Below are 17,147 nucleotides of genomic sequence, written 5' to 3' on the forward strand. Positions count from 1 at the left end.
TGGCAATATGTCCTAATTAACTGGAATCTACTGTATTTCTATAAGTCAAGTATTTCCTGTCATAATTAAATTGGGCTTAAAAGGTCATGGATTGCTTCAAGTACTTAAAATGCACCAGAGATTGCTTCATGACAAAGAATAATTGTTCAGTAAATTTATGACTCACTTAGTTCATGTTGACTGTTTTATAAGGTATGTGATTAAATGTCACTGCACAAGGGTGGGAGGTGTTACATCTTCATACCTTGCTTCCTTTTCTCGATGGAAAATATGAGTGTAGTCTCCTGCATTCCTTCCAGTTGAAGATGAATTGTCAGTAATTTACAAAACCTGGATTTCGTCAGGATTACAAATACAAAATGCAAAGGAACTGGGAGCTGAAGTACGTAGCTGAATTTTCTGAGCTGTAGTAAAGAGCATGCAACTTGGAATAGGCCCTACAACCCTTGTCCATATACAGCTGTTCCTCTCATGATGATTGAGCTGCCAATCTCAATCAACCATGCTGATTTCTGTGTGAAATCCTACTAACATTTGTGCTGTGAAGGTCTTCTGGAGACAGACTTTTTTTCTGAGATTTGTTGGGAAGAGAACAAACTGAGCCAGTTGGCTAAAGAAATTTTTTTCCAACATCCTTGAGATTATTAAAAAAAAACTAATCTGAGACTAATGTAAAGAGATTCAGCTTGTTTTCCCCAAATGCAGAAGTCACACTAATTGGAAAGTTGCCTTAGTTAATCAGCTGTTTTTACTTAGTAGCTGTAAAATTGACTGGTTACTTCCCAAAATCCAGTACTAAAGCAAATGGTGATGGAAAACACATGACTTTTTGGGTTTTCAGCCTACAGCATTGAGATAGAGGAAGTATTATTTATATCATAGCACAATATAACAAGTTTAGGATAGTAAATTTCATTTGGAAGAATGGCGATTCTTTATCATCAATGGAAAATCTCTAGAGAAAGAGGGACCCATCATATTTATAAACAGGTCACCTAAAGAAGCATAAATTAATTCCAGTAAAAGAATAAACAGCTCATTGGTGTCAATTTGTTGAAGGATATTACTGAAAATCAGAGAAATGATGTTATACTGGTATTAAACCTTGGTTAGACTATGGTTGGGGTAATGTAACAGTTTGGTACTATTTTATGAAGAGGATATAGAGACACTAGACAGGATTTTAAAAATGTATGCGCTGGAATAATTCTAGCAAATAGACCCCTCAGGAAAGAATAAATACAATTGGAGTTCTTTTTTTTAAAAAAAAGAAGATAGGTGTGATCTAATAGAGTCGTCCTGAAAGGGTTTCATTGGGTGAAGGACTTTCAGCTTTAGACCAGAAATATAAGATGATCATCAATAAATCCAACACAAAATATAATGATGTTGAATTATACACTGCAACATGTTCATGCCCAGGGGCTGGAGACTACCCAGACAGTATATGAGGTGTTGCTCCTCCAACCTGAGCTTGGCCTCATCATGTCAGTAGAGGAGGCCATGTATGGACATATCCAAATGGGAATGTGAAGCAGATTTGAAGTGGGTGGCATTTGGGGAGCCTGTCCGTTGTGGCAGATGCCACAACAGACAGGATCTCCCGGTTCCACTCCGTCCGCCACAACAGACAGGATCTCCCAGTTGCCACCCACTTCAACTCTGCTTCACATTCCCATTCGGATAAACATTGAATTCTCCAACTTCCGGTAATTCCCTCCCCCTCTGTCCCCCCATCCCAGTTTCACTCTGCCCCCTCCTCCAGCTGCCTATCACTTCCTTCATGGTTCCGCCTCCTACTACTCATTGTGCTTTCCCCTATTCCTTTTTCAAATTTCCTGCCTTTCCCCTCCCCCACCCCTTGATCTTTCCCCATAGTGTTTTGTCACCTGGCACCTACCAGCCTTCTCCTTCCCACCCTTCCCCCACCTTCTTTATAGGGCCCCTGCCCCCTCCCTCTTCAGTCCTGACGAAGGGTCGTGGTCCGAAACGTCGACTCATCGTTTCCACGGATGCTGCCTGACCTGCTGAGTTCCTCCAGCGTGCTGTGCATGTTGCTTTGACCCCAGCATCTGCAGAGTATTTTGTGTTTCTGATAATAGAGAAACTATTTGGATTTGAACAAATTCATGTTGTGTGGCTAATAGCTTTTGCCACTTATCTAATGTATTCATTGGTTCAACCAATTAAACCTGTTCTCCCTGTGAATTCCTCCTGCACACTCTTCCTCTGGGAACTTATTTTAAGAACTTATTTAAATATCTTGTTTGTTCTTTGCACCATGCTGGGAAATGGTTAGTGAGTTTTTGTTTTGTCAGTGAAATTCATGAAACCATTCTTAACCTCAAGCTCCCTGATCCTTTATTCTTGATTTATTTTGAGTTAAATATCTTCTTGCTGCAGGTCTGGCTATAACCAGTTGGATAAAAAGAATTTAGAGTGGGCTTGTATAGAGCAAGTGACACTGGTACAATGGATCTACACCAGTACTTAAGTAAATTTTGATAGTTTGTGTAACCTGCTTCTACAGCTCCTTTTGTTTTGTGTTTCAGCATGTCGGCCTGGTTTCTACAAGGCTTCCTCCATGGATGCATACTGCATGAAATGCCCACCTCATAGTTACTCGCATCAAGAGAGCTCATCACAATGTATCTGTGAAAAGGGTTACTACAGAGCAGAGACAGACCCAAGAGCAATGCCGTGTACAAGTAAGTCAGTGGGTGAGACCGGAGCTATTGAAGCCCACACATTTCAGTAGTCTGCTGAGGATTTCTAACTGTACTTGTGTGGCAGAACTTCAGAATATCGCTTTTTGCAGGAGCAAGTTGGTATTAGAGTTGAGCAGTCCTGTGGTATTTTTGAACATTTTATCTTTCAGTCAACTATTTTCTGTAAACTGCCTTGGAATACTCGCTGTTGAATTGTGGTTCTTAAATTAGTTTTTCTTTTAGATTGAATCAACTATGTAGGAGTCAGTGGTTGTATGTTAAAATAATTAAGATCAAAATAGATTCAAGTTCTAAAACGACTGTGTGCCAGAAATGAAAGTTAAGGACTGATAAATTTCACGTGGTTGCTCATTGCTGCTGAGCATCACCTCTGATCCTTTGCCTGGCCCTGCATAAACTGGGCTTTGCAGTGGACAGCAGGAATTATCTCAGTCGTGGGAACCTTCTGCTGAAAGCTATGCTAGCTCCCAAAGCCTCAGTGAACACATCTGGCCGTGGAATTGTCCTGCCCATGAGCTTGGTCCATTTTGATCATAACTGTTTTAACATATTGTCTCCTGGGCAAAGCATAAAAGTTGATTCAAACTAAATGAAAAGCTAATTTAAGAAAAATAATTCAACAATAACTATTCCAAGGCCGTTTACAAGGAGGTTGTGCCTTAGGCTGACAGGCCAAAGTTTTTGGATGGGAAAAGCCTGACTCCAGCTCCTTTCTCTGAATGTTGACCTCTTCTCACCAAATCTTTGATATCTGATCCTAAAACCTATAACATTGGACCACCTGAACCCAGCTTACCAGCTCCACGTAAGAATGAGTACTTTAAGAGCTTTACTAGACACAATTTGACGCAACCCATGTGACAGTGGGAATAGCATTCCTGAGGCTTGGAAAGCATCTGTTTGCTCAAAGAGTGTCTTGAACAACATACACACATGTGTGAAAACCATTCCCCCATAGCTCAAGATTAACCAGCAACCAGACTGCTTTGCTATCCTGTTTCAGTCCACGTGTTATGGTGAGCTACAGTTTCAGTCTATTGAACCTTGCAATACTTGTCATACTTTGGCCACTGCCCTTGATAATTGGCTTGGTACATCAAGGCAGATTTTCCTTTCCATTGTGTTACTGCTGAGACAGCTTGGGAAGGACATCCTCTGTCAACGAAGCTAAAGAAAATGACAAGAGCTTGGCAAAATCCACCAAGTCGGTTTTAACTTATCTTAGGAGGTTGACAGAAAGCTCAGACTAAAATCTAGTATGACCCATACAGGCAGTAATAAATGGACATAACCTGTTAAAAGCGAAATGTGATGTCACATTGAAAATTCAATTTAATTATACCATTAGCAAAAGGACTGTGTGCTGTGGATAAATGGATAAATAAGTATTATTCCTACCTATAGTTTAATCGCTTAGCCTGACTGTATTTTCAACATATTGGAAAAGAATGCTGTGTATTCATCGGGGTTAGGGAGAATGTAATGTTCTAATGTAGCAAAACTATTCAATTATTCTCCCTTTCAAATTCAAAATTCAAATTCAAATTCTGGTGCTCATTTACTGATGCCACACTCCCACTGTCAAAAAGATTGATTAATAGCCCCAATCATTTGAAAGCAACTCAAGCCACAAAACCTACAATTAAAATTTCTATCAACCATTAAAGCAGTTGTTCGAAAAAAAGCCTAAAAGCACCAGGAAACAATTAAGTTTATTTAAATCAGCCAAATTAAAGAAAAAGAAGTTTGCTTTGTATTTGTGCATCTGTTAAGGGCTGTTTCTTGGAATTGAACACAGTGGGCAATTATACTTTCATCAGGTTATGTGAAATTTTGCTCTTCCCCTCCCCTCCCCCACACTGCTCTTTGGTTGCACTTTACAGTTCCTGTATTCTGGTTCAATCCTGGCCTAGGGCACTGGGTGTGTCAAGATTTGCCCAGTGTCTGCGTGGGTCTCCTCTGGGTACTCTTGCCTCCTCCTCCTAAATCCCAAAGTTGAGCTGGTAGGTTAACTAACTATTGGAACTTGCCCCTGTTGGAGGTAGATGATTGGGACATTGGGAGACAGAAGTCAGTTAGTGGGGAAATGGGCCTGATAAGAAGTGGCAGAGACTTAATGGCCAATGGTTCATGATGTTTGAAAATACAGTATGAATACCAAACATGAGGAGTCAGCAATGGTACATTGTTGTCCCGAGATCACGAACTGCAGAATCAAAGTGAGAGACCTCTGTTTTCACTTGGGAGTCTCAAACTTCCATCTGGTTACATGGTGAAACCAAGCACTTCCAAGCAGAAGTGACCATTTATTTTTAAATCAGAGGATCCATACCAAAATGTTGGGGCTGAGGATCAATCATCGTAAGTTAGAGCTGTTAGGAGCTGAAATAATATTTGATTAACACAGGGGTGATAGAAGTGACAGGGCTAAGGAGCCAAGAACGAGTGAACACAGAAACAAGGTCAAGAAGTTTGAACCAGATTTGGAAAAATTAGGGGTTTTATGAGAGCATTTTAGTCCACGTGGCAATGTGAAATATTCAAGATTCTTTTCCTCCAGTTAGTTGATCAACGATTACAGATTTATTTCGTCTACTGCATTGAACCACCAATATTTATGATTTGCACAAATCTCATGTATCTCCTCCTTTATTTAACTCTTTCACAGAACTTAACATTTTCTCTTTCCTTTCCACCTTTTCTCTACCTCTATCCTAAAACATGCTACTTCTGTAATTTCCAGTACCAGATGAAAGATTATCACTCTGAATATTTGTGGCTTGCTGAATATTTCCAGGATTTTCAGCATTAATGTAAGCTGTGTAGTTGTTTATGCAATAAAAGATCCATTTTGTTGTTTATAATACTAGCTTTATACTGGAAGTGCTGCAGGACTAGGGAAGGAATTTTCAGTTTTCCAATTTGAGCTTCAAGATTTTCAATTTTTATTTATAGAAAACTGTTATTTGTAACTCAAGAACTAACACTTCCAGGTTACACTGATGTACTGCTCGGTATCACGCAGCAGGATTAACAGTCTTTTTTGACACATGTCACTGAAAATAAGCAGGTGGAAAATTGCTTGCAAAATATGCTATTCTTGATGATTATAAATGCCACTCTCCAATACTGTGCTGCTGGATTAGGTCCCAGACAGAGAATGTGAGCACATTAGTTTTCTGTTGGACTGAAGCTCAGGGGTGCAGAGGTTAACGCCCGCACCAGCCATTTTCCCTGGTCAGGTCATTGATCTCTTGACAGGCCAAACATTAAAGTTGGGATCTGGCTTGGACCATGACACACTTTCAATCATCAGTGCATGGGGGAATCTAACTTTAAAGGGCTTGTATCCCAAGCCACGTCATTAATTAGCATAAAATTACAGTCTGCTGCACAGAAAGTAGACTGTGCCAGCCTTCGCACTCCTCATGAGTCTCCTCATACTTGTCTTCATCCAACTCTAATCAGAGAATAATCACCGTTCTGCATGGAAAATGGGTAACTGTCAGAATGTTGAATTCTAAAGTGTTCCTTTGTATTTATTTTTTTAAAGTGTTTCAGTTTCTGTGTCTGTGAAACTTATTCAGAGCTTCAAAAGTTCTGAAGGCAAAACCTGTGACTACCCTCCTCAGCATGTTTGCATTGCTAAATCCTCTCTTTTCTGAAGACAAGTACAAATGCTTTATGCTTTGATATTCCTTGTGACAGAGCTGGTGAGATTTTACATTTCTGTTATGGATAGGTGTCTTCATATTAATGACTGTACACCAGAAAAATATGATGTCAATCCAGTTTGAATAAAAGATGTGGAAAAAAAAGACCTAAAATAAGATTTAATTTCAACTGCAGGCAGTCAGATAATAGTAGCAGAGACAAAAACAGAGTTTGGGAAGTCGATTATAATTTACGTATTTCTAAAGAAAATGATATGCACCTTAAGTGCAATTGGGAAATTTCCCAAGCTCTTGTGAGGGAACTTGAAAGTGAATGTGGATTAGAAAGCTGAGCAGAGTTTTAGACTTAGTGTAAATGTTGATGGGCAAGGCCAATGATCTCTGACACTTTGATGTTGTGATTTTAAACTGACATTTGGGTATCAAATTGATTAATGTGGAAGCATTGGCAACAAACCAGATAGTTGCAAGACAATCTTTTCCATTTCCTATGTAAGCAGCCAAGGTTCCATTGTAAGCCTAGTGAATTAATTTACCACAGGAAATGCTTTCCAGAATGGAAACTTTGTCTCCCCGTCAGGTTGTCTACTATATGTCCCTAAGTTTAAGGATATCAGCACAGAAGATCTAAGTAAATCAAATATCTGTTTAATATAATGTGAAGGAAGTCATTTAGGGAGATATTTGTGTGTGGTGACATCAAGTAGGTGATGGGCTAGCAATTGAGATGTCTCTCTGGTGTCACCAGTGAATTATGTCAACCATTTTGAAGGTGAAATCCAAGTGAGATTCGTTGACTGAGTTGTCTGCACTTTCTCAGCTGAGTGACAAGATAGGCACCTGTTAATACAAAAAACTGCAGATGCTAGAATCTGGACCAACCAACAATCAAGTTGATACCTTCAAGTTATGAGGACGATCAGACAGTTATGGGAGGAGGAGGGGGCTGTATAATCAGGTCTTCATGCTCCTAACTGCAGAGGCCATTTGATAGCGACCAACCTGTGGACCGCTTGAGGATTGTTGTTTAGGCTACAGATTTCAGGACTTCGTGTGTCAAGTGTCAAAATGCTAAAATACCACCACAAACCAGATATGAAATTTGCCCCAATTCTGTAAAGTTGTTGAGCCTAAGTCTTTGAGGAACAATTCTCCAAAGAGATTTAAAATGGAATTCAGTCTGGTCTTGATGGAATTCATTTCAGAATCAGGTTTGTTATCATTGGCATGTGACGTGAAACTTGCTAACTTAGCTGCAGCAGTTCAATGCAATACATAATATAGAAGAAAAAAAAATAAGTAAATCAATTACAGTATACATATATTGAATAGATAAATATTATGCAAAAACAAATAATATATATTAAAAAGTAAGGTAGTGTCCGAGTGGTCAATGTTCAGTTTTGTACTTAGTTTTGTTTATTGTTTTTGATAGAGTTACCAGATAAAAAGTAAGGGAATCAAAGTCAATAATTGTTATTGATATGTGGGAGTGTTGGAACATGACCCAGGCATTTAATGTTTTAAACATAAACTGATGTGTTTTTAAACAGGAAAAGTGAGTACCTTTGCAAGCGCAGGGAATATAAATTGAGCAACATCAAGTAATACAAATATCGTAATTTATGTTGTTCCCTCAAGTATCACAGAGTCATAGAGCACAGAAGCAGTCTAATCAGCCCACTACTGTATGTCTATATCAACCATCACATGCCATCTACACATCTCTCTTACCAGTACTTGGCTCATAGCCTTGGGAAGAAAACTGGCGATTCAGAAGCTCATCCAAGTATGCACTGAAAGTTGTGAGAATGAATACTTGTTTCAGAGCACTCAGGCAGTGCATTCCAGATCTCAATCACTTTCAGCGTGAAACACCTCTTGTCTCTGATCTACTCCTGTGCCTTCCAGTTTTTGACTCGTCTGTTATGGGACGAAGTACTTATCATTTTGCCCATACTCAATAATATTTTAAAGCCAAACTGTATCTTAATATTGCTGTTAATCCTTTCTGCGCCTTGTGACGCATCAGATGGCAACCTAGCCATTTTTTTTTAGCATTTGTCTGTTTTATTGTGAGGCTGAATTGTTAGCTCAATGCTCAACCCAACCCTAGGTGGAAAGTATGCAAGGTGCCAACTGGATTCAAACCAGGGCCCTCTCGCCTCGAAGACTGGTGCGGATGCCACTACACCACCAGCTGACCTTGTATCTTAATATAGTTACCACAAAATATTTTTTGAATTTTTAATACAGAGCTATTTGAATTTGAAATAGTTATTTGTGGTGATAAAGCAGGGGCTTATTAACATAGAAACATAGAAATCTACAGCCCATTACAGGCCCATCAGCCCACAATGTAACCTACTGTAACCTGCTGACCATGTAACCTACTGTAGAAACTGCCTAGAATTTCTCTACCACATAGCCCTCTATTTTTCTAGTGTGACTTTTTCTTTAAGAAAAGCATGTATGGTCTCCAATGTTAGAGAAATCCATTTTAACGTTAACAGGCAAATGATGGGCAAATTAGTCAGAAAGCCCAGCTATGCATACCTTTAAGGAACAGATTAATCAAAATGAGATCATAACCTTCATTTAGTAAGCTGAGGAACTCATAGTTTTTTAACTATTATTTTTTTGGATGAATATCAAACAACAACAATGGGAGGAAGGAAAGTGTGGCTGACAGTAGGTGTACAGTTTGCATTTTTAACTAAGTAGCTTCTTTTGGCCCAGTTTCACAAAAATATCTTTTAGAAAAGTTTTAGATACTAAAACTTTTACTGTAGAAAGCAGACTTGCTAGATGGAACAGTGCCACATACAATCCAATATACCTTTTAGATATTCAAACCGTTAATGATTAACTCATTGGCTCCAGCAAATTTTCTTTTAACGATTACTTTGTATTAATAGCAAATGAAGAGAAATTAAAGCTGTAAATTCAGAGAAACTGAAATAAAAAGGAGGGATGAGGGATGATACAGAAGCTAAATTAATATTAATAATGGCACAATCACTGGCAGAGGTCATTTGGGGAGAAGGGCTATCTAGGGACAGTAATTGATAAGGAATGAATTTGCTTTTTTTTTCTGATACTGACTTCCTGTACATTTCTGCTGAGTTTCCATAATTGTTTTAGTTCCAAAATATATCACATTCATAATTTAACAGGAAATCCAATTGATATACATCTTCCGATATGTTATTGTACCAGTGCTGCTCATTTTTGTCCTTCACGTACACATGAACTGCAAACATCACCAACTATATCTTAGCAGGTGACCCAAATGATCAAGTCCCAGGCTTTAATCTTCCAAGAATAATCTGAAAGACCTGCATCTGTTTGAAGAAGAGCGGGTGATGTGGCCATCTGTATCACAAGTGAAAGAGTCCCATTTGTGAAGTTGGCCACCCAAATCATGCCATTGTCTATATACTGTCCTGGCGTGAGAAGAACCTTCTGGTGGCATCTGCCTTACTTGACCTGGATGTTGAGTTACAACCGGTAGTGCCAGCCTGTTACAAAACCTATTATATTCATGCTGACATTTACTCCTTAATTGTATGTTGCCAGACTTTTGAAAGCCATATAATAGAGATGAATCAGCTAATGCAAACTGCCACTAGTGTAGGTGGGTAGATGGCAAGTGAATCAGCTTCTTTGAAGAGGGGGTATTAAGGAAAATGCAAGAGGAAACATAAGATTAGCATAGATAGTACATATATGGTAGCACAGATACAGTGGATGAAGGGTCTGTTCCATGCAGTATGATTCTGACTACTCATGGAGTACTGCCCTGATCCAACTTTTCTGATGCTTTATCAGTGAAGTTGGTCAGACATGATTTACCTTGTATAAAAAAAAATCTACTGTCCTTGACTAAACACTGTCTTTACAAGTAAGTGCGTGTAACTCATGTTTCCACTGCCCTCCCCAGCTATGTTAAGCTGCAGTTGCTGGGTTTATCCCTGGCCCAGTTATGGAACAATATATTTTAAGACTAGTCCCATTTGAGTAGAACCTGGAAGATTAGTTCCATTTACCCCGGGATCAATAAAGTATGACTGTGACTATGACTATTACTTCAGCATTTTTCCATCTATACCAGTAGCTGAACATGTTTTACATCTGGATTAAGTGTCTTGCAATGAGATCTTGTTTTATCTGTGGTACTTCCCTCTCGTTAATGTCTTCTTTTAAATGTAACTTTTGCATCACCAGTTCCATTGTAAAGAGAGGCAGAATACCCTTAACGTTAAGTCATCTCTTCTGCTTTTGCACAATTAAGTCCTTCAAAAGCTTCAATTTCTTCCACACCGATGATGTATGCGTGTAAACATAAGGTGCAAATAATGTGGTAGAAAGCTAATCTTTTTGATGAAGTCATTGTGAAAAACAGACTGAGAGAAAGGTTGAAATGATGCCACAAATCTTGTTATGAGCTCACTGCACCAATGTTGTAATGGTCTAAAAATGATAACAATCTGCTGGAATTTTCTTTTTACCTCAGCCATCAGTGTCAATACTTCATGAAAAATCTGAAACAAAAATTGCTCTAAGTTATCAAGGGATTGAGGAAATTAGTGTCTGGGGAGGGTTGTTTAAAGGCGTTGAGACTCCTTCCCACTTGTCTGTTTGAAGGAAACATTCAAGCCGATAGCCATTTAGACAATTGCGCATTTTATTTTTAAATTGCTATTTACCTTCCCTTTGAATTGGGAATCTGTTGTGGTGCCATACTGCTTGCATTTACGCTGCAACTGCATCACACACAGCAGAAGTTACGGGAAATGACTTTAGAGGTCCGACTGTCTGTTCCTGAGAGTGCTGTAGATTTGTGGGGACATCCACTGAACTCTTAGTTACTGTGTTCCTTCACTTATTTTAGCACTGGTGAAATCTTATGAACTCTTAACCACCTGTAATAGATCAGAACTACTGTTGGAGCCAAGTACAAGGAAACATGCATCTAATATGTTTAAACTGTAATTTGGAGAATTTTCAGCAATTCCATCTCTGACAAGTGTTTCCAGATTCCCTTTGTGCTGTTCTTAGGTTGGATGAGAAACAATTGGTTTCTGTTGCAGCACAAGCTCTGGCTGAAAAAAACTTATTCCTTGTGTAAAATGTGAATTATTTGGTCCCTATTCAATATAAATATGAGATCTTTCAGAATTCTGAGAGCCAAGACAAACAGCCACTTCTGTATAATAGGAAAGTGGCTTAAACCGAATTAGAATTTGAACTCCAATCAGCTTGTTAAGGGTCTTTTGATGCTATATATGTCTGGATTCATTCATCTGGTTTTAAAGTTATACCCTGGTCATAAAGCAAATCTGGTGGTTCTATATGTTTATTGACTTGGGTTGTAGTCAAATGCTCCATTTCATAAAGAACGTGATGGATGACAAAGGATGCAGTACTGAGGGAGTGCTGCACAGTTGGAAAGGTGGTTTGTCAAATAAAATGCTTAATCAAGGCCTCATCTGCATTCTTGATTGGTGCATGTCATGGAATGGCAATAAAGAAGAACTGGATACTGCGTCTTGTCTACTTGTTTACAAACTAACATCAGAAAAACAAATTAACAAATCACTTTAGTGTTACTGCTTGTGTGATCTTGAGGGCAAATTGACTCCTTGCTTCCTACATTAATAAAGTGATCCAACTTCAGAAGAACTTCATTAGCTCAGGAGAGGGTAAAAGGAGAAAGATGGAGATGAGAAAAGAGGAGAGGGAAAGGAGATGGGTCTTTTCTTGACTAATTGGTAATAAGTGTCCATAAATTTCAAATAAGCTTAAAGTTAGAAAATGAACTAAAACGCAAAGAATTGAACATTGTAGAGAGTTTTTTTTAAAAAAAAAGTAACTTTTAATTTTGACTTAATATTTTTGCACTGTGATGCTATTAAATCAGTTGGGTCTTGCATTCTGCATCGGATACAATAGCATCTGAGAGCCAATTTCCACGTTTTAGATGTTGGGACGTCCCTCAGAGAAGCAAAATGGGACATCTGGACAACTTCGGTTTGCACTTTACCCTTGAATGTGTAGAAGGCTTGGGGCTCAGAGTATATTTCTGGCAGTTCAAGTTCAAAGTCAGTTTATTGTCATTTTAACTGTACACATGTATACTGCCAAACTAAACAACATTCATCCGGGCTAAGGTGCAAAACACATTACATGTAATTCACATATAACACACAACATAATATTACCACAAGTAAATTAACAAAAAAGGTGCATTTATGATACAGGATTAAAAAGCAAACAGTATAACTCTACAGATGCTTCATGCACGATGAGACCTGGGTGGTGGCATGGAGTTTAGTAGTCTTATGGCCTTGGGGGAGGAAGCTGTTTCCCATCCAAATGGTTCTTATCCTAATGCTAGAGTACCTCCTGTCTGATGGCAGAGGTTCAAAGAGGTTGCTGGACACATGGGAGGGATCATTGACGATGCCAAGGGTCCTGCATACACAGCATCCTGATAAATACCTCTGAGGGCCTGATGATCCTCTCAGCAGTCCTCACAATCCTTTGAAGGGACTTGCGATCATATTGTAACCCGGGTTAATTAAACCCAAATATGTAATATTCGAAAGCTTCACCTGCGGAGGGATGAAAACAAGGTTTTTTTTTAAAAAGAATTTGAGAAAAAACACTGTGAGACGAGGCGTGGTTGATGCAGGCAGGGACAAGGAGAGAAACACAGCAACGATTAGAAGCTGAAGACATGAACTGTTAAGAGTGGAATTAGTACTGAGTATCTTTACCCTACTAGCTTGAAAACCTCAGGGTGAAACCCCTGGAGGAGAGACAATAGCGATAGAAGACTTATTGAAGCTACGGCTATAACACGCAGCAGCTATAATCAGGTAATGTCGGCAGAGGCGAGTGTCCAAGATCCCTATTGTGTAGTCGGGAATTAGTTCTGTAAAATCATACCAAAGGACTTGGTCAAGTTTTTGTACAAGTTTGTGAATTGGCTTGCTGTGTGTGATAAACTATTTCATTCCAATGAACCAAGAAAGAAGATGGTGAGCTACCCTAAATTCGACGAACCAGCACGGGAATGAAATCTGTACTGACGTAGAGGATTTAATATTGTTGGATGTATAAGTTTATTTTTATTCGAGGAATCTGAATATGATTTTCTGAAAGAGCTAATTATTATTGCAGACTACGATAAGTTACTGAATGAGATTTACCTTGTTTAAAAGTTGTGATGTTAGAGAATTGTTTTGAAAGGAGTTAAACTGTGTATGTATAATTTTTGAATTTGTATATAAACATGGATATACTGCCTGGAAATGAAACTGAAGTTAACCATAATACTTATGAATAAGAATTATATTTAGTTTTCTAACTAACAAGGGCTATGTAAAAAGGAAAGTTTAGTCTGTAAACTTTTAAATAGGGAATTACATTAGATCTAATTAGTTAGAGAGATTAGAGTAATAAAGGAATCTCACTGATTCTAATCAAAAAAGAATTTGTTTTGGTTTGATATCTAAGATTTAGAATCTAAACAGAATGTTGGAATTATGATTTTTTTTAATATAAACAAAACACATCTCCAGAAGTGTGTGGTTTCTATTCACTGCCTCCTTCCAACAACTGGAATCTTCTGATGGCCTACTAGTACCTAATGTAGTACTATGTAATTTGATTTTCTCGAAGAGTGCGGCGACTAGTCACATGCAATAAAACCAGTGCAACATAGGTGTTACAACATGACTTGCAATTCCCATACTAGATGTTGATGCAGCTTCTCTGAACGCTGTCGATGGTGCTGCTATAAAGTTGGTTAGATTGGGAGATAGGGAGGTTCAATCTCCACAGGAAACGGAGATCCTGTCATGCCGCCTTGCCCAAAAAGGTGGTGTTAAGGGACCAGCTGAGATTGTCCATTATCTGCACTCCAGACCTTGGTGCTCCTAATTCTCCTCATGGAGGAGCTGTTCGTGTGCAATGGGAATAAGTCACCCTGCACCTTCCTAAAGTCCGCAATCATCCCTATGGTCTTGTCCATGTTGAGCCTCAAGTTGTTGTGCTCGCACCATTTTACCAGCTGCCCTCCCTCCCCTTTGTACACCGTTTCATCATTGTTGTTGAAGAAGCCAGCCACTGTTGTGTTATCAGTGACAGTTCAGTTTTAACTGGATCTTGCTGTGCAGTCATGCATCAGCAGTGTGAACATCAGCGGGCTGAGCTTTGGTATTCAGCGTAATAGAGCTAGGGATGTTGCTGCCAACACAAACTGACTATGGTCTTTCTGTCAAATTTAGGATTCAGTTACAGAGAGGGGTGTTGAGACCCAAAAAGGAAAATTTACCCACCAGCTTCTAAGGCAGAGGTTCCCAACCTTTTTTGTCCCATGGACCAATACTATTGAGCAAGAGGTCTGTGGACGCCAGGTTGGAATGATCGTAGTAAATGACAAGCTGAAGTCAATAAACAGCATACTGATGTATGAGGTATCAATTACCAGGTGGGACAGGACGGAGAAGAGTGCAGAGGCTATGGCATCATCAGTGGACCAATTTGAGTGATAAGCAAATTGAAAGGTGTCTAATGTAGCAGGAGGTATGGCGCGTGGCCAAGTGGTTAGGGCGTCGAGCTCACGATCAGAAGGTCGTGGGTTCGAGTCTCGGCCAAGGCAGCGTGTTGTGTCTTTGAGGAGGGGACTTAACCACACACTGCTTCAGTCTACCCAGCTGAAAGTGGGTACTGGCAAATGCTGGGGGTTAACCTCGTGATAGACTGGCGTCTTGTACTCCCAGTCGCTTCACACCACAGAAACCAGCATAAGCACCAGCCTGATGGGCCACAAGGCTCGGGGCAGACTTTAACTAATGTAGCAGGAAGATGGCATTTAATGTGATCCATGATGAACTGCTTAAAGTATTTCATTTTTGTTGAGGTCAGTGCTGCTGGATGGTAGTCGTTGAGGCAAATTACTGTCGTCCTCTTGGGAACAGGATGATGGTGGCGGCCTTGAAGCCTGAGGGGACAGTGGACTGTTTCAGAGAGATGTTGAAGGTGTCTGTTCGAAGTTCAGTTAACTAGGCTGCACGGTCCCTCAGCACCTGATCAGGTATGTTATCAAGCCCCACAATTTTATGTGGGTTGATCCTGGCTAGGGTCTTCCTCACATCAGCTGCAGCCAGAAAGAATAGCTGTTCCTCAGGCAGAAGGTGAGGAGCCTTCCTCCAGGCACAAATCATTCGTTGCGCTAAACCAAGCGTAAAAGACATTCAGCCTATGAAGAAGAGAAACATCACTGTTATTGATATACAGGTTGGACTTGTAGCCTGTTGAGGGCTGGATGCCCTGCCACATGTGGATCGTGTCTCTGGTGTCACAGAAATGGGTATATATTCTCTGAATAATCCTGTTTTGCCTTCCTGGTGGTGCAGGAAAGTACAGCTCTTGCTGACCTGAGAGCTGTCTTATTTCTCCCCCCCCCCCCCCGCCAATCTGAAGACAGCATCCTGATCTCTCAGCTGTTCCTGGACTGCTGCGGGCAGCCATGGCTTCTGATTTGCCCTCACATATATTTCAATAATGGTCTCATTCTCAGTGCACCTCTCTATGTAGCCAATCACCAATTTCCATATTCATCAATGTTAATGTGACAGTCATAAGCAGCCGCCTCTCTGAACATGTTCCTCTGAGCTTTTCAAACTGTGGTGATCTCCCTTTGAACTGCTTTGATTCATTTATCAGTGGTCTGTATGCAGGAATTAGAGAAACAGATAAGTGGTCAGAGATTGAAGTAAGGATGGAGAACAGCTTTGTATGTACCAGGGATATTAGTTTAAACTTAGTCTAAAATGCTCTCACCTCTGGTAGCAAAGTAAACATGCTAATAGAATTTAGGCAGTACTGTTTTTTAGAAGTTAGAGTGTTTGAAGTCACCAGCAACAATAAAGAAACCTTCGGCATGTCGTTTGTAGATCAGAGATGACACAGAGCTCCCACAGTGCTTCCCCTGCATTGGCACAGGGGGAATATATACAGCCACAATCACAACAGCAGTGCAGGTCAGTAAATAGAAGGGTTTGCACTTCGCCGTTCAGAACTCTACCAGAGGCGAACAGTGGGTTGTCACTACCAAAGTGTTCACACACCAGTTTTTTATGCGTATAGATATGTACACTGCCATCACAGGTGTTGCCAGAAGTCATGGGAACCAGAAAAGAGCTGAAACCCTCTAGCTGGATGGCCTTTTCAGGGATGGTATTCTGGAGCCATGTTTCTGTCAGGATGAGCATGCGACTGTCCTTCATCTCACGCTGATTCAGACTCAGACACAGGCAATCTAGTTTATTTTCCAGCAATTGAACATTTCAAAGCAGAATTGATAGGAGAGCTAGCCTGCAGGGTTTCGCCTTTAGTCTCACAGGAATATCGGTGCACTTCCCTCACTGTTGTTTCCTTGCGCCGCACTTCCGACAGGGTCTGCCCTGGGTGGCAGTAGCAGGCGACAACACGGTATGCAATAACCCATACTGCAGAGCTCATCTGCTGCCCAACAACTTGCTAGTGAGGTAGGCTTGCAGTACTTGGTGTGCTTAATATCAAGCGGTGTCTTGCAATCATTAGAAAGACCTAAAGGACAATTGCAAAAACACCACTAGTTGGTGCTGGAATAGCTGCTGTGACTGGAGGTGCCACCATTTCGATGTTCTGTTCAGAAGTGCTAGTAATAAGTATGTTTTTATGTGCGCAC

At 40.0% G+C, this 17,147-nt stretch overlaps 1 protein-coding gene across 2 annotated transcripts in view; it reads left to right on the plus strand.

Moving 5' to 3' along the window:
• The window catches only part of LOC134345414 (ephrin type-A receptor 3-like), a 380,595-nt gene that overhangs the window by 223,003 nt on the left and 140,445 nt on the right, over positions 1-17,147 (plus strand). For both annotated transcript variants that reach the window (XM_063046042.1, XM_063046043.1), the window contains exon 4: positions 2,553-2,708. In XM_063046042.1, coding sequence (XP_062902112.1) covers positions 2,553-2,708 — 156 coding nt within the window. The remainder of the gene's footprint in view (positions 1-2,552; positions 2,709-17,147) is intronic.

Source organism: Mobula hypostoma, chromosome 4 (assembly GCF_963921235.1).
Source record: "Mobula hypostoma chromosome 4, sMobHyp1.1, whole genome shotgun sequence".
NCBI classification, from domain to species: Eukaryota; Metazoa; Chordata; class Chondrichthyes; order Myliobatiformes; family Myliobatidae; genus Mobula; species Mobula hypostoma.